Here is an 18942-nt window from a genome sequence, read left to right as displayed (position 1 = left end):
CCACGTTCTCTCCTTGCCCCACGTCAGTCTGCCCATGTGTACATCTTCCAGAACCTCAAAGGGAGTGCTACTTAGGTCACTGCTGGCCATGTGGAGTGAGAAGCAAATGCAGCTGTATTTAAGAAGGAAAAGATTGCAGGAAAGCGGTGAAAGTACAGAGCCAAAAGGACCTGGAGAACACAAAACCCTAAAAAGAACAGAAGCTTCGCATTTGGGGGCAGGGGGACAGTGGAACCCAAGAACACGGACACACTGAAAACAAACGATCACGGTGATGGATCATCTCCAGGCTCCTCCCACCAAAGAGCACCTTCTAGGGTTACTTTCCCCTCTGGTACCACCACATCCAGTTACAAACAATGATACTCAAAACGACACAAATGTGAGCAGCTGATGGTACACCTGGGAGGCTAAAAGGCAAACGTGCCACCAAAAAAACCCCCCAAAAAACCCCAAAACAAAACCCAAGGAGAAAAGAAAAAGGAGGCAACATAAAGATAAGCATTAGAAAGACACTTTCTGCAGACAAAAAAAGACGACAGGTTCATCAAAAAATAATCCACTGAGATTGAAGGCTTTGCTTACCCCTTTCTGGAGCCCCCCCAGTGGGACTGTTGAGGGTTTCTGCAGCAGAAAAACAGAAGAGAAAAGGGATTTCTAACTCCTGGTTCAAGCAAAAGGGATTTCAGCTGCCCTGGCCTAGGTCATAAGCTAATGCAAAACCCCTAGCGTTTATGAAGTTCCTAAATAAACCCTTGGGGGCGTGTAGATGCTAACAGCTTCTTCCTTTTGAATCCACTCAGGGCAAAGAAAAAGTTAGTAGCCTGGGAAAAAGGAAGACAAGAATTGGGAGTCTGTTTGCAAAGTATTAACAGAACGGAATCGAGAAATAACACTTCCGTGGCCCCAGGACCCCCACGGACGTGTTTTGATCTTGAGTGCTAATTCTTACCTGGCTAGGGCAAATGGAATTTATTTCTGCATTTAGTGTAAACAGCGTGGTCATGAAAAAGGGCGATCTGGGAACTCTAAGCGTCCCCGGATCTTTTTCCTTTATGTCAAGGCAGAGACTTTTTGATGGTCTCTCCCATGGAAAAGCTCACGGATATAGACACACAAAGTCTCTTTTGATGAAGGTTCAGATGGGTTGGGTTTCATGGCCAAATACTCAGTCCGTTGAGTGAAAAATCTTTTGGACCTCGGATTCTGGGGCCTGTTTCAAATTTGGACGTGTTTGAAACTCTAACCTGTTTACCTTCTGACTTTGTCTTCGATGTCTTTTTTGCCCCTGGTTTTCTAGCACAATCTTCCTATCAAAATAAAAGCGTGTGCGTTTTTCAAAGAGAGGGGAAATGGTGTCTGACCGGCAGGTTCCAAGCTTTTTCACTCTATACGGCTGAACGGCCACAAACTGCCAAAGATGGAAAGCCGGCTGATTTATGGAGTCAATAACTGAAGAAAATATGTACACTCAGCAGCTGTAAGTCTGAAAATAAGTCATGGAAAATAAGAGAAAAAGCTCCAAATTTCGCAACCGTCATACACAAATGTGATACTGAAAGTGAGTTCTTCCTCTTTCTTGGCAATTCACTCATGTGGTTAAGAATTATAAAGAGTATCTTCTACTTCCAAACTTGCTGGTGCAAAGACCGCATTCTAGATACTAGAACTGAAAAGAGCTATTCCAGTACTATAGGCAAAAAGCAAATCAGGTGCCTAAAACAAGTGCATCAAAGTGAGTGGGTATCTTCCCCAATTTTGCCCATATCTCCAATAATCAATTCGGATACGATGGAGTAATTTAAGCCCTGCCTCATCGTTACTAAGAAGCCACGAACTTGATTACTTTGCCTATGAAGGGCCTAATTTTTTTGAAGTCCTAATTCTTAAATTCAACTTATTCGTGAATGATGGTGACTATGTCTGAACAGAGAGCAAAGACAGGGAAGAGAGAAGTACCCGCTGCTTGAGTCATCTGATCCCACCCTGGCTATGTACCTGGACATCAAGCACCCATCACTGTGCATCATCTGGGAAGGCCTGGCCACACCACACCTGGGCATCTGAGTCAAAGAAGCCCAGCCATGTCTAGCACAGAATGGAAAACTCATGCCATGTGGATTTCTGCCAGTAACTCTCAATTGACTTTAAATCAGCGCTCACCCAACAACCCCTCCTGCACATGTATTTGGTGTATCTAAGTTTTCTGAATTTATCAGGTGTTTTTCTGACAGCTTACATAGATGTTTTACAAATCATGACAGTATTATTTGATGGGACAGACTTCACAGGGACTTAAACCATAATATGCATATGGTTTTCCAAGTGTAACTGGGGTCGGACAAAATAGTCTGTTTCAGTATCCATTTACTGTAACATATTCTTATTGCTTTATGTGATATTCAGCATGAAATCAAATCATACTCAAAGCTAAGCCTGGCGTTTCAGGACCCAGAAACTTTCAACTATCATTTCATCTTACCTTGCACATTTAGTTACTATGATAACAACGTATCTGTGCCACTAACGAATCCATACATCTGAACGCAAGTTCCTAGTAACACAAGTTAACGCCTCTTTTAGGCTTCAAAACTCCTAAAATGCATTGCAAACTTGGAAGAGAAGCATCTCGAAGCTACATGCGTACTTGCAAAACAGAGAAACTTTCAAAGGAAACCCTTCCTGAGTGAGGAAAACACTTGCACAACTTTTGTGGTCACTTCTAAAGCCCAAAGCACTAACACGTGCAGAGGTCTGATGACAGTTTCACCAGGATCTCTCCCTGGAAAGTGAAAGACTGGAAAGGCCCAGCTACCTTAACAACACTAACGCAACCATTTCAACATTAATTAATTACAGCAATGCTTGATGCTTGGCAAGGGGTTTCTAGAAAAGCACAAATAAAGAACAAAGACACATGTAAATGTGCATATATATACTAAAAGGGGTTCTTATTATTTTAGAACACATCCACCCCCTTCCCAGCACATCTCCACCCTCTGTGTCCCTGCCAGGTTCGCCAGTACGCTGTCATATGCCGCTCAGCTGGGAGGGGACAGCTAGGGGTATAACATAAGGCAAAGAGAACAGAGGGGCTTAAGGTTAATCAGTGGCCAAACGAAGAAAATAATTCAGAAGACGTGCTTCCAACTGCGTATCTTCCTTCCAAAAAATCATTTTCCATGTTTTATTTCATTTCATATTCAAAGTGCCTTTTCCAGGCTATTCTTAGATATTTGGGGTTTAATCACATCTTCACAGGATGTGAAAGGGAGAGAAAGCACGGTCCTTTCTTATTGAATTATTTTGATTTTTGTCTTTTGCGCTCCCGGCTCTCAAGACTGTCGAATAAACGAGTTTTGATTCATAAATAATAGTTCCATTATATCTACTGTGCCACTCGTCAAAGCACCTGAAATTTTAATTCACTTGTTCAGCTAAATTTCATCCTCAGTTCATGGCCATAAAATTCTTTATTGACAAACTTTCAAACCAACTTTGACTCTGAGGTATCTGGTCAACATTTTTCTTCTGTGTGGATATTAGTTTATTGAATAAGTGGCATCTGTTTTCCTCCACATCACTAGCAGAGTAGGTATTTCCTTTTGACAGCTTTGCAGGATTTATGGGTTTGCACGCTCTGAAGAAAAATAGTACTAAGCAAAAAATTCCAATTCATTACCTCTTAGTACTTAATTAAGTTCATACCCACGGCACACTGGAGGTGAACCCTGAAACGCCTGTGACAGCAAGCAAGGCAGCCAACTATATTATCTTAGGAAGACAGAGAGGATTCTAATGCTCCCGACCTCATTTTTCCATCTACGATATTCATACGTGCGCCGTCTGCTTTGTTCCCCTTTAGACCCGGACAGAACTGTCTGGAAAGCGAGAGCAAGGTCCCTCCCTGCGACCTCTGTCGTTCCCGTAGCCCGGCTACACTGTAAAAAGACCATCAGCGGCCCCGCCACTCATCTCTGACCTTCCAGAACGCGCGCACACACCTCCCGTCGTGGGCGGCTGCGGGAGGCGCCCGGGGCCTGGCGGAAGGCAGGCAGTGGGTCTCACTGAGCAAACACGAGGGGAGCGGCCAAGAGTCGGGGTTACCTGTCGGGGTTCTGCGTGCACACGTGCATCTGCAAGAGGATCCGCTGCGTGAAAGTCTTAAAGCACTGCCCGCACTTCCAAAGATGCCAGTCACTGAACTCCGAGTGGAGCTGGCTCGTGGAGGTCGGGCTCGCCAGGACTCGCTGGTTTTTCACGTTGATTTGGTTAAATCCTGACTCCATGGGCCCAGACTTATCCAGGAGAGAGAAGTTCCTGCTGCACGGCGTCTGTGGGAAAACCACAGAACGCTGCTGGGCGGCCGGGGGCAGTTTGCTGCTCTTGCTGAAAGGCTGCAGGGCGTCTTGTCTGCACATGGCCTCCATGACCGTGGAGGGGACGTTTACTGGGAGAACAGGAAGAGTGTCAGAAGATCAGTTTCGTGAGCCTTTCCAAGAAGCACCATTACACATGCTTCTAAAAATTCCTTTACATCACCATTGTCAACATTCGTTTTTCTGGACTCCAAATTACTTGACTTGAAGGGGAAAAGAAAGCACTAATGTCACAAATTCCTATCTCACTCAGTGCCTCTTCATTAAGCACATACTATACGCTCAGGGTTGTTTACACATCGTCTTTGCCTCACAGTTCACTTACGGGTAGAGACATAAAGACTCCAGAATGGGGCTCCACACTGCACGGCTTGGAGAGAGTCGAGGAGGCAAAAACAGCAAAAGGAGAAGAGAGGGGAGAGAATGGCGGGCGGGGGGGGGGGTTCTGCCCACAGAAGGCAACCCCGAGCAACGTCTGAGAAGACAGATTTGGGCTCTCAGGATTTTAGGCCTTCCACCGAACCTTGCCAGCATGCGACATTCCAGAAAAACCGGCTGAAAGATGAACGGAATGAGGTGAAAGACGCCTAGAGACAATAGTCTGGCACCTTAGTAGGATGGTGAGGGAGACAGGCTGACCAAACGGCATGGTTCTTGACCCCATGGGAACAAGGGGTCCCAGAGGAGGTAAACCTCAGAGGCTCTATAAAGTCCAGATAAATAAATAAATAAATACGTCACGTCTAGGAAACAGACACAGACCGTTTCTGTACAGAAATAGCAAGAAAAAAGGGTTTGAGTCAGATGTGACTTACAGACAGGGTGCAGTAGCTAAGGTCAGAGTCGAAGGCAACACAGCATAGCGCTGGCAACTCGGGTTTGGGACCGGGAAGACCTGGGTTCGAATCCTGACTCTGCCTTGTATTAGCTTAGTCATCTCATCTAAGTTATTCAAAATCGCCCTGGGCCTCAGCTTCCCCATCTGAAAGATGAGGACAGTGGGAGTCATAATCCTAAAAGTAACCGCAGCAGGGCTAAGGGGTTGAGACAGCCTCCATTTTCACACTGCTCTTTAATACTCTTGCGACCAGTGGCAAGCACAGAACGTTGACATCTACAACCGCGTCCTTGGTAAGATGTAAAATGGTCCCCCTACGGATTAATGCACAGAATGTAGAAAGTGCCACGCCACAGATGTTGAGGCCTAAGAGCAGTGGCTTCATCTTTAAACCCCGTCATGACACGGAAATGCAATAATGGAAGTATCCATCAACGACGACCACCATTACTCTTATTTTAGGGAAGACACTGGAATGAAGAAAGATGGATGTAAACTGGAATGGTGGTAAAGGAAGCAAAAGCAAGAAACATTTTTGAGGAAGGAAACCCAATACATGTGAAATCTGTTTTTCTTTAACTTGTTACGGTGCTAATAATCCACATCACGCACTCGCTGGTCAACCCACAGGGTGAAAGGTGATTAGAATATGCTTTCAAACTATTATTCTTGTATTAAGTCAGTACTGTGGCAATAAAATGTATTAACTGGTTATTTCAGGGGTCAAAGAGATTAAAAGTCACAGGATGGCCGAGGGGTGCCTGGGTGGCTCAGTCGGTTGAGCGTCTGACTTCGGCTCAGGTCATGATCTCACAGTTTGTGGGTTCGAGCCCCACATCAGTCTCTGTGCTGACAGCTTAGAGCCTGGAGCTTGCTTTGAATTCTGTCTCCCTCTCTCTCTGCTCCTCCCTCATGCTCTGTCTCTCTCTCTCTCCTTCAAAAATAAATAAAAACATTAAAATAAAAGTTTAAAAAAAAAAAGTCACAGGGTGGCCAAAGAAGAAAATTAGAGGCCAAAAAATTTGAAGAGGTTGACAGGCAAAAAGATGGGTCGTGGGAAGTAACCTATGGCCCTTGGCCACTGGTTCAAGGCCACAAGGGAGGACACATACGAAGTGAGGGCTCTCATCCTTCCCTCAGACCATCACTGAGATGCCCACGTACCATGCAAACTCAAGCGTGCTTGACTACAAAGAGAAAATGGTAGTGGACCGTCGACACGGGGAGGCTCCACACTTGAGAGGACAGGGAGAGACCATATGCAGAGACTCATGGGGGATGATGGGCTGCCACTAAGGGCCTTCCAACCCAGACAGTGTTCTGTACAATCACAGCTGTGACACGCATCCAATAAAAGAAACAGCTCTGTGTACAGGACTCTGTCGGCGTGGCCCGTCCTGTCTTGGGAAGGGAAAATAGAGAGATTCACAGACCTCAGAAGAAGTCTAGGTAGTTGAATGCACCTTATGCTCACAGGGGAGGCTTTTAAAAAGTTAAAATCACATAGGCACCAGGATGGCTCAGTCCATTAAGCCTCCAACTCTTCGTTTTGGCTCAGGTCATGATCTCACGGTTCATCAGTTCAAGACCCACAGCAGGCTCTGTGCAGGCAGTGTGCTGGCAGTGCTTGGGAGTCTCTCCCTCCCTCTCTCTCTCTGTCCCTCCCAGCTCTCTCTCAAATAAGCAAATAAAATACGCTTAAAAAAATTAAATCACAAGCTCTTGGTAGGGCCTGGGCATCTGCATTTTTAGAGGCTCCCTCAAGTACTTCTAATGTACAATCAGGTTCAAAAATCACTGATCTAATCCAACCCTCTCTTATTACAAATAAAAACAGCTGAAGCCCCAGAAGGTCCAATACTGTAACTCGACCAGGGTCACACATACAGAGGACACATCTGAGCTGGAAGCTTTAGCCTTCTAACTGCCAAGTCATTTTTTTCTAGCCACACTCCTAGACTGTTCACCACTCACCAGCTGTGTTTCAAAAGTAAAAAGAACATTTTATAGGTAGTATAGGGTTTGGCATGTATGTAAATATAGGATAAACATAAACATAGATGTCATATATACATATACATCATAATACTGAAACATACCCATATACATGTTTATATGTCTATATTCTGTATATCAATATTTACACGTAATTTCAACTTCTGAGGCAAAAAATGTATAATCAATATGAAATTTGCCCATATGTTTCAGACTTTCAAAAGAAAATCTTTGCACACAGAACGTTATTTTTTTATTTAATTTTTTAAATGTTTACTTATTTTTGAGAGAGAAGGAGAAAGAGCATGAGCGGGGAAGGGGCAGAGAGGGGGAGACCCAGAATCCACAGCAGGCTCCAGGCTCTGAGCTGTCAGCACAGAGTCCGACACAGGGCTCGAACTCACAGACCGCAAGATCATGACCTGAGCCGAAGTCAAATGTTTAACCGACTGAGCTAGCCAGGCACCCCTAATGTTCATCTATTTTGTGTGTGTGTGTGTGTGTGTGTGTGTGTGTGTGTGTGTGTGTGTGTGACAGAGACAGAGAGAGAGAGAGATTGAGAGAGAAAGCAGGGAAGGAGCAGAGAGAGATGGAGACTGAGAGAATCTCAAGCAGGCTCTGTGCTATCATGCTGTCAGCACACATCCCAATGTGGTGCTGGATGCCACGAACTGTGAGATCGTGACCTGAATCGAAACTCAGATGCTTAACCAAGTGAGCCACCCAGGCGTCCTGAATGTTACTCTTTAAACAGGTACTGCAAAATCAGGAGGAATGTTTTAGTAGTTTTTTTTTTTTTTTAACGTTTATTTATTTTTGACCAAGCACGCGCGGGGGAGGAGAAAGAGGGAGACACAGAATCTGAAACAGGCTCCAGGCTCTGAGCTGTCAGCACAGAGCCCGACGTGGGGCTCCAACTCACAGACCATGAGATCATGACCAGAGCTGAAGTGGGACGCTTAACCGACTGAGCCACCCGGGCGCTCCAGCACTTTGTTAGTAAAAGATAACAGCAGCATTGTCAGAGATCAGTGTAGAACTCGTTTTGTGTACCCTGTTTATAACTTATCCAGAAGAGACAAGGCACAGGGGAACACACACATTTCTAGGCAACACTAAGTTCTTGCAGGTTGGGAAATGGCAGACTAAAGGAAGACACGTTGGAAAGACTGTCTAATGAAGATGTCATCAGTGTGCACGAGAGCAGGGTAACCAGCCAGAAACTTCACTCTGGGGAAATTAATATAAAGAATATTTTAAGTACAGATTGTGAATTCTGACTTCCAACTTCTCTTGGAAAATAACCTCATAGATTTTCAAAAATGGTTACGGTTGCCTCACCTTTATATTAAGCACGAGAATGGGTAAGGAAATGAATTTAACTCTAACGGGCAATGTCAACAGGGTGATAAAAACGTATACCAGTTTGTAAAATAATCCAGGATATTTGGGATCAGAGGTAATGATAATAATTTGAGGCAGTAACAGTGAAAATGGTTGGAACAAAACTATGCCCTGTCTCATTATTTCCTTCTCTGGGACACCTCAAAGCAAAGGTAATATGCTTTCAAGACAGAAGTAGCAACTACACTCTATATTCCACACTCTAGATTCTACTTTTGGTGTGGGATCCTTTACTGTACGAGTGAATCAACTGAATCGTCCGTACAAATGAATCAAATGAGCACATAACATAGAGAGAGGAGAAAGTAATGGCAGGAAGAAATAATTATCACAAAAGCAACCATATGTGATCTCTAAACTGTCCCACAGAGTTCCTGCACACTTTCATAGGACTCTTGGTATCTACAAATGACAGTTTTTTTAAAGAAGGATTTAAAGGACACAGAAGACTATTCTTCCTAAATTAGAGCCCCATGGGCTATGGCAACCCAAAAGTATGAACAAAATGACCAGAAAGGTGACAGACCTTGCAGACGCCTGCAAAAGGCCCAGAGATGATGAACTAAAGTGGCCTAGAAAATGAGGGGTTTCTACACGAAGACACAGTGAGCTGGGAAAATCTCTTCCTTCTACCAGACAAAGATTAAGGGGGTAGAGGGAAAACTGGCAAAGCCCTACAGGGTATAGAGTCAAGGAAGAACACGAACTTGGCAAACCCTGGAAAATTACAACAGTGAGAGGGGCCCATGCAGGATCCGTACAACCACCCTCTGTCCATTCATTCAGTCCGCCAATACTTCGTGAGCTGCTGGTGCCGTGGGTACGGGGGGAAAAGCAAGCCCCAACCCCTGTCCTCAGACCACTTACACTCTAGTGAGAGAGCTATCAAACAAAAGGTTTTTGCAAGTAAGTTCTCAGTGTCGTCAAATCTAAAATCCCATTAATTGCAGGTTGCACCATTAACTGTAAGGCATCTCCCAGGTTCAGAAGGAACAAAAAGAACAAAACGTGGCGGGGGGGGGGGGGGCGGGGGAGGGACGGGTACGTGAGCACTTACAAGACACAGGTGCTCCAAGAGTGACGCACGCTATGAGAGAGACACGAAGACGCCCCAGGAAAGGGGGGGGGGGAGGGTGCGGGACAGCTTCTCTCAGGCAGTGACCTTGAATGTGAGTCCCAAAAGGCACACAGGTGTCAGACAGGTGGGAACGGGGAACAAAAGGCAATGTGAGAGGATGGAACATGGGCAGCTCTGCTACGGGGTCTACCTGACAGGCTGAGGTGAGAAGGAGCTCAAGGGAGCACGCAGGGTCTGTAACAAACTGAACGGGTCATGGCCAGTCTAATGACGCGCGAGTTCTAATTTTGTAAAACGGGACGTGAACCATAGGAAATACTTTCTGGAGACTCTATGTGGCCCATAGGCTACCATATTAAAGACCTGGGGACCCATTATAAGAGTAATGGCAAGCCATGGGGTGCCTGCGTGGCTCTGTCAGTTGAGCATCCGACTCTGGATTTCAGCTCATGATCTCATTGCTGATGGGATCGAGTCCCACTGCCAGCGCAGAGACTGCCTGGGATTGTTTGTCTTCCTCTCTCTCTCAAAAGTAAACAAACTTAAATTAAAAAAGACCCCAGAACATACAATCAACAGGGCTTTGTAAGTGATTAGATAGAAGGGTGACTAAAAGTGAGATGCCAAGGTTTCTAGAAAGAACTGGATGGATGGGGCTGAGCTACTGAACTAGAGGAAGGGCAGAATGGTTTCAGCGCTATGTGCCCAGCTGGGCACTCCGGTCCGGCACCAGGACAGATACGGAGCACACAACTACATAGGAATGTGGGGATCAGTACAGAGGTCTGGACTGCAGACACAAATCTCGGGACACCTAAATCGGGTCCCCCGGGGAAAGGCACTGAAATGCAGATTTGCAGTTTTGTGGGCACGAGGTTTTCCCGGAGGAGTGCTCCTGGGATCAATACCTCTAGGGAAGTGAGGCAAGAGAACTCTGTCCAGGGAGGAGACGGGACAATTCTGGAGATGGAGGTCCTTCACAGGCGTCCTGTTTTGGGGCAAGGGAACCAGTCCCTGGTAGCCTCCACCCACAATGCCCAGTCACTGAACATGGGCTACACAGAGGGGGAGTAGGACCAAGGGCAAAGTGTCTCTCTTAGGCTGAAGGTACTTCCTGGAGACAAACTCCTCTGAGGCCGGCAGCCCCTTAATCCCCCCCACCACCAGGGGAATGAGTGCCTCAATCTAATAGCAAGGTTGGGATCTAGGTGGTACCCCCAGAGCATTCCAAAGCACCCAAAGAGACCAAATCTCTGACAACAGTGGGTTTCCCTGTGTTTTTTGTCACTTCTCACTGCAGATGCGTTCTCAGCAGCTGCTGCTTTTTTTTTTTTTTTTCCAACGTTTATTTATTTTTGGGACAGAGAGACAGAGCATGAACGGGGGAGGGGCAGAGAGAGAGGGAGACACAGAATCGGAAACAGGCTCCAGGCTCTGAGTCATCAGCCCAGAGCCTGATGCGGGGCTCGAACTCACGGACCGCGAGATCATGACCTGGCTGAAGTCGGACGCTTAACCGACTGCGCCACCCAGGCGCCCCAGCTGCTGCCTTCTGTTGGGAGTCCTGCGCAGGTACCAAGGCATCCCTGGGGGGGGACTTCTCTTTGCTTCCTTTAGCACCCTACAGGTTTCTCCAGTTCTTGACCAATCTCTGTTGGCCCAGGTTTTCCAGACCTGGCAGGCAGTACAAAATTAACCCCACAACATCCCATAGCCAGGGCTGGCTTTTAGGGTGTGGCATTGTTTGCTTGTTTTTATGGTTTTGAGAGAGAGCGAGCGAGCATGCACGAACAGGGGAGGGGCAGAGAGAGAGGGGGGACAGAAGATCCGAAGCAGGCTCTGCAACAATAGCAGTGAGTCCGTTGTAGGGCTCGAACTCAAGAACCATGGGATCGTGGCCTGAGCTGAAGTTGGATGCTCAACTGACAGAAGCACCCAGGCACCCCAGGCAGTGCTTTTACCAATGGCCTGAGATGGACGTTTCCTTGGCTTCCAGGACTGTGGGTAGTATTTTTCTAGTCCTCAGTCAGGGAGAGAACAGGAACTTCTAGTTCCCTGGCTTAAGTGAAGAGGCAAATCCCAGCTGCCCATGGTACTCAAAGGGCCTGGAGCCTGGACTCCTACCAACCTCACGAATGCTCAGCCCAATCCCCCCGAGCTAAGGCTCACAGCCGTGGCCATGTCACCCGGTTCCTGTGTTGTATCTGGTTGGTACGCTGTGTGTTCCAGTGCTTTCTTCTAGACTTGAGGACAGGGTCTGAGCTCCTCTACCTCATCACAATCCTCCCCACGGGGCTTGGCACACAGATGGCCCTGTGGGACCCAACCGGAATGGAAACTCCTCCGTGTTTCCAGATGTAAGCTTGAGCCTGGGCCTAGCGCCTCCCTCTTGGTGGTTTGACAGGGTAAGGGGCATGAGGCGGAGGTGCCCCTTTTTGTTTTCTGCTCTGTAAAATCAAGAGGAAGAGGGGAGCGGAGGGGGGCAGTGCGCCCACTGCCTCGGCCACTGCCTCTCACATTCTGTTACCTTGGCTTCCCTTGCCAAGACAGAAAAAGCAGCAGGAAGACTTGTTTAACATTTATTCCCTGGTTTTTTTTTTTTTCCACTTCCTCTGAAATGAATATGAATACACTCTGGTCTTTACACTCCGCAGGAGCTAATCCCCCACTGGAAGCTTTGGGGAGCCTCATTCCTTCTCACGGATGCAATCTGTCGACACAGGCTTTCCTTCGGGCTCTTCTGGAAGGTCTAGGGTGGATGGAGCGGCTCTCTGCTTGGAGCTCTATTACATTTATAACCATGGTTTTTTACAAAGAAAATAACATAGGAATCGCTTCCAGAACCCAAATGCCTGTGTCAAACGATGCCTTCTCTTTGAGCAGCAAGGCGGCTTTCAGGGGCTTGTCTGGGCACCTGAGTGTGCCCCCACCGCCTCTCAGCTGCCGCTGGAGGGGGGCAGTCACTGAGGCCTGAACCCACTGCACACGTTCAATAGGAAATGTGTACTTTCATTGTTGAAAGAACCATGGGAAGAAAACGATATTTTAATAAATGAAAGGGCTTAATAAGTATTATTTGCTAAGTAAAATCATATTTCCCTTGAATGTCTTGGGCCATGTATCAACTTCATTAACAAAGAAAAATCTGGCTGAAACGTTTAATCCCTTCAAATAATGGCAAAAAAAATTCTCAATATTCATCTGGGGAGGGGGGTGGGCATTTCGTAACTGGTGTGTGCAGAGCACTAGAATGAGGCCCTGTAGAGGTATTTTGTCTCTGGTATCAAGAAGCTTTTTAAGGTACCTAATTTATTTTGTGGCTCGCTCCGTAGAATAAAAATGGTCTTAGAATTGCTAATCCAGTTGAGATGATTTAAATTACTCAGGGCTGTGGAAGGCTATCTGTTAAATTATCTGCCCATGCCCTCTCACACATTTGTGCTTTTAAATCACACAGAGTATTTTCTCTGTGCAGAATAAGGAACCCTCATTATAAAGCACTCCCAGCCCTCTCCGTGAATCATGCGGAATGGGTCATATATCTCCCCCACACTATCTGATGAAGCTTTCTGCTGGTTTCTTGGGTGGCCAATCACATGACAGATATATGACTGTGAGACAGGAACTGAAATAAAATTCCTATAATACCCTTAGGGGGAAGGGGGATTGTCACTGGTGAGCGTTTAAGTCAATGACTTAATTTTCTTGAAGCTTCCCTCCACCCTCACTTTGAGCTCGGAACTCAACACCCAAAAGAGCCGCTTCATTTATCTACCGAATCCGCGATACTTCAGGCTGCTATAGTTTTCCACAGTGTCTTCCAAGGATTTCAATAAATGGTTGAACATCTATCCCGGTGGAGTTAACGTAATACTCTAATCAGCAGCCTCAAGAGTGCTTTACACGGTCGGACTCTATGAGACAGAAGGATTAAAAAGCAAAGCATCCGGTGTTTCCAGAAAGTACCCTTTTGATGACACTGCGGCAATGAATCTCAAGACCAGAGGGTGCACTCTCAGATCCCTGTTGTCGGTGGCTGTGAACGGCACACAAGATCCCAAAATCCTCCAGCCCAACCCCTACATCTGTCTCATCCACGTAACAGCAACACCAAGTGCAAGCAATGTTGCAAATGTGTGATTGCCACCCCAGAGATCACATCAAGGGTAAGAAATGCATTCCCTAGGGAGTAATTCCATGGCCCCCCCTCATGTGCATGTGTACTATTTCTCAACAAAACAAGTAAATAACCTGAAACCATTTTTTAAAACTTAGGGGAGTCTGGGCGGCTCAGCTCGTTGAGCCGCCAACTCTTGATTTCGGCTCAGGTCATGACCTCGTGTTCGTGAGTGTGAACCCCGAGTCCAGCTCTACGCTACCAGTGTGGAGCCTGCTTGGGACTCTCTCTCTCTCTCTCTCTCTCTCCCCCCCCCCACCCCCTCCTGCTTGCGCACATGAACACACACTCTCTCTCTCTCTCTCAAAATAAATAAATAAGCTTTTTATTTTTTTTTTAAAAAGAAGTAATTCCACGGTGGTTTTCATTTCTGACTCCTAACTCAGTAGCTGGCCATTCCTTTCTTCAAGTTCCTCAGACCAAAGCCTTAGAGTTATCCTGGACTCCTTTCTTTCTCGCTCAGCATCCAGTGTGTCCGGAATCACTCCTGGCTTGACTTTCAAAACGTTTCCAGAATCCAGCCACTTCTCACCACCTCTACCATGTCTATACTAGCCCGGACTACCACCCCCTCTCCCCTGGAGTCCTGCAGGAGCCTGGAACTGGATTCCCTGCTCCACCCTCCGCCCTTACTGTCTGGTCTCCACTCAATGGCCAGCGTAATCTTGTTACCACTGCAGCCAAAACATCTCACTCTTCGGCTCAGAACTCTGCCATAGCGCCCTTCGCCTGGCCCTCGAACAGAGGAAAAGCCAGGCTTCCGACAGGGACCTCCTGGGCGCCACAGGGTCCCCGCTCCGGTCCCACCCCACATCTGAGTTAACTCGTCCTCACCTCACTCCCTCCACAACACCCGTGCTAAGCTCCACGATACTCTTCCAACAGGCCAGAAACATCCCCATCATGGGGCCTTTACTCTTTTCATCTTGCCGCCTGGAACATTCTTCTCCCAAATAGCAAACGTGGCTGATCCTTCCCTCGCCAATCTCACCCCAAAGGCACATTCCAGGTAGGGCCTTCCCCGCTCACTCCTGCCAACCACAACTCACAACTCCTGGCATGCCTCACCCCTTCCCCTGCTTTGGCCACTCTACAATATGTACCACCTGACAAGCCATGTATTCATTCATTCATTCATTCATTCATTCATTCATTCATTCATTACTGTGCCTCTCTCCACTAGAATGTAAGTGCCCTGAGGGCAGGAATTCCCATCTGCTTTTTGGCTGCTGCATTTGCAGCACCTACGAAGACACTAGCTCACTACGGTGTTCAATGAGTATCTACGCAATGAATGAACACATCCTTGGACTATGTGCCTAGGTACCTGAGAACTCTAGGCTTCAATAAGCTTATCTTCAGACCTTTCTCAACACACACACCACAATAACATCTTCAGAGTCTGTAGCAGGCTGTGGTAAAGGAGCGAACAGCAGACCTTACAGGATTTCTGGAAGGCTTTTGGATCAACTTCCACACTTTAGAAGGTGAGGTTACGTCAAGGTTCACAGGACAGGCCCATGTCAGCAGGCTAGAGGGCCGGAAACTGGTGTTTCTCTGTACATGGACTTCGGTCTAGTCTGGGGGAGCAGGGGCATGGAGCCGTCCTGAGAAGACAGAACGTTCTGGTGTCCAGTCCATTTCTGCCTCAAACACCAACCACACACTCCATATCCAACACTGAGATTTTTCTCCTACAAAAACAGACACTCCTTCAAACCCAAGTATCACTGCAGAAAAGAAACTTTCCAATGGAAACTTGGGAAGTAAGAGGAATGTACTATAGGTCCAAAGATTCATTGTTTGATTGGAGATTGGTTTGGGGTTAAAGTAGAAAGAGAAATTTGATGGCAATATGCTTCCTGAGGGTTCTTTTTTTTTTTTTTTTTTTGGCAAAGAAAATAAAGACAACATGAAAAAGAAATATCTGACCAGGAGCATTTTTATCAGGAGTAACACTAACTTTTTTTTTGGGGGGGGGGGTCTTTGTGCATGTGTGTGAGAAAGTAAGTGGGAAAGGAAAAATAACACTTTTTTTTCCTCCAAACTGAAGTTTCCTCAATAGATCTGTTCTCTCTGCTCCTTTTTCTGTTACAGAATGACAAATTATTAGTTCACTGTAATTAGCCGTTATCAGTTTGGTGGCTTTATTGCCACACCATTTTTTTTTATTAAAATGGTGTCAGTGAAACCAGTGTTTCTCACTGAAACGCATCAGCATTTCCTAATTCCGTTCCAAATCCTGGAAATCACCTTATAATACTTTGCAAAGAATCGATAAAAACAAAAACAAAAGTTTTAATAAAAATGGCTCCCAGGTCCTGTTTGCCTAGATAAGACTTTTTTTTTTTTTTTAAGAGATAATGACTGCCATGGTAATAAAGATACAAATTAAATAGTTCATGTTAGACTAGGAAATTTGCAAAGACAAATTTCTCAGTCACGTGTCTATGATTTTTGCTACTGTTTCTCATTCCAATGACTACTTAGCACCCCCAGTTGCCTGGAGGGCTTTGACCCCTAAGTAGACAGCACCGTTTTCTTATTATTTTATTTTTGCCTATGATGTGACTCTGGCAAGATCGTGTACCCCTGCAGAGCAGGAGTTACAGCTTGTGCTGTTCTGGTAACCCCATGCGGTGGCAAGCACAGTACTAGACACAGAGTAGGTGCTCAATAAAGACCAGCTGCCTCAGGGGTACCTGGGTGGCTCAGTCGGTCAAGCCTCCTCCAACTTTGGCTCCGATCACAATTGCCCAGTTTGTGAGTTTGAGCCCCAAGTCGGGCTCTGGGCTGACAGCTCAGAGCCTGGAGCCTGCTTCGGATCCTGTGTCTCCCTCTCTCTCTCTGCCTGTGCCTGACTCATTCTCATTTTCATTTCCATTCTCTCTCTCAAAATAAGTAAACATTAAAAAAAATTTTTTTTAAATACCAGCTGCCTCCTTACTGCTACCAGCGACTAGTTAAAACTATGACAATGGCTTTGACAATAAATACAGGTGAGGAAAGGACTGGCTTACATAAGATGCCCTGTAAAAAAGCAAAGGACAGGAGCAGGAGAAGAAAATGATGGAACAGACTCGTGCACATTTGCATCACGTATCAGGGTGAATTGGATTTCAGGAGTCTCAAGCAACACTCTTAAATGGTTAGCTTTCAAATAAGTATTTTGAGATGTGAATTCAGAGCTAAAAGAAATTCTTACAGTTTTCATCCTGGGCAATGCATTGTAAAGGGATCCCAAAGAAAGACGTATAGCTGTCATTGTACCACACCAGAAGCTCGGTACCCCTGGGAATATCTATACAGGCTCGGTAGAATATATTCGACCTATTCAAAACAAAAGAAAACCCAGCTTAGTAATAGGTAGGATTCAGGTACCCCCCCCCTCCACATTTTCATTGCCCCGAAAAAGTTCTGCCCGGCTCCATCTAAACAGTTTGTTTGCAATAAAATCTGCACCCACCTTATCATTCCCAGCAACCAATTACAGCCTCTACCCCGGTATAATAAACACCTTACAGTTTATTTCCACAATGTCCCTCCACAGAACATCTTGGCTGAAGAGACACATACGGGGCCCAAGAGCTGGCATAAAGCCAGGGGCTCATTAAAAACAAAAAAAAAAAACAAAACAAAAAACTCCATCTCAGATTAATGAGAAAATTGCATCTCTCGGCAAATTGTAGATGCCGGTGCCTCACCTCCATCCATCAATTAATATTATTGATTTCCTTTTTGAAGCAAAAGCATTACACGTATTCTTGCAACGTGGCAATGGGAGTCCCCAAATCCGTAATAAAATCAAGCGGCTTTGTGATTTAAGGACGGGGGAAAGTAAAAACCTTCCCCATCGCCTATCTTCTCAAGTTTGACACAAGAGAAGAGAAAACCCCTCTTCCGGGGAAAACGAATGGAAATTCATTAAATACAAGGGGAGCACTTTACTCTGGCTGAAAGATTACCCTCTGAAATGACAGAGTGAAGGCACCAAGAAGTAAACATTTTTTAAAACAGCTTTGGTACTGTAAAGAAAAACCTACAGAGTAAAAAAAAAAAAAAAAAAAAAAAAAAAATGAGGAGACCGTGACTGGTTTCCTCAATGAAGAACCGCTACAAATATTAGCCTCAAGTTCAAGATAAAAGTGTTTAGGGTTGGTGGGCCTTAAATTTAGCCTTTCTGTAAGGAATGGCCTTGGCAGGGCAATTGGCTCCTTGTAGAACACTGCAGACATAAGGCAAATCCTTCTCCACATTTTTCATGGCAGTGAGATATGCACTTGTCAACATATTTTGTCACCACAAAGTGGCTCTTGGCAATAGGATCATAAAGATCAATAAAAAAAAAAAGTGCAGATTCTCAATATTTTACTTGCAGCTGCAAAAATTCCATTTATCTTGTTATTTTCCTTACTTGCTGCCATTCTGTCTCACGAGGGCACTGCTAACTAAGCAGAATGTTTTTCCCAACATTCTATGAATATCTGACAAAAACTCCAGCCAGTTGTGCGGACCTCGCCACCCTGCCTCCCTCCGCATCTCCAAGAGCTGTGCATTTTATTAATTCTTTCCACTGCTACATAAAAAAAAAAATCAAAATTGGAGCCGAGCTATAAATCACCGGCATCTCCTAACTTGAGAAAAATTGAGTCGACTTTGTACTTCACCCTTGTAACATTTCATCTCTCGGTTTGGCTTCCCTTAATATAAACACAGCGCCCGGCAAATGAATGTGCTAAAAACCAAATGACACACTTTGCCGCTGAAAGAACAGAACTGTTTTCAAGCAATGGGTGGTCTTCTGAGGCACAGAGTAAGCCGAAAGGGAGGGGTGGGCAAAAAAAAAAAAAAAAAAAGAAAAAAAAATGTGTAAGGGTACACCGTTCCTTACAAGCGGGCAAAGCTTCCAAAACTCGCAGAAATCTCTGCATGTTGAAGCACATCAAAGGAATTTTTCCCTCTTCAGATAATATTTCCTTTGCTGACATGTATTTAGTATTGTGGTTGGATGACTCATAAAGATAGCCTCATGGCGTCCCAACGCAGTTGAAGCACAGCACACGCCAACAAA

The 18942-nt window shown here is 45.7% G+C and overlaps 1 protein-coding gene across 1 annotated transcript in view; it reads right to left on the bottom strand.

The window, feature by feature from the left end:
* Positions 1 to 18942, bottom strand: part of PRDM6 (PR/SET domain 6) — a 107570-nt gene that overhangs the window by 13076 nt on the left and 75552 nt on the right. Inside the window, exons 6-7 of the mRNA XM_040444336.1 lie at positions 17077 to 17201; positions 4108 to 4450 (exon numbers count right to left, since the gene is read on the bottom strand). Of these exons, the coding sequence (XP_040300270.1) occupies positions 4108 to 4450; positions 17077 to 17201 (468 nt within the window). The remainder of the gene's footprint in view (positions 1 to 4107; positions 4451 to 17076; positions 17202 to 18942) is intronic.

Source organism: Herpailurus yagouaroundi, unplaced genomic scaffold (genome assembly GCF_014898765.1).
Source record: "Herpailurus yagouaroundi ecotype Mexico unplaced genomic scaffold, PumYag 192, whole genome shotgun sequence".
NCBI lineage: Eukaryota > Metazoa > Chordata > Mammalia > Carnivora > Felidae > Herpailurus > Herpailurus yagouaroundi.
The sequence above is the reverse complement of the archived record's forward strand: the minus strand, read 5'-3'. Positions and strand labels throughout refer to the sequence as shown.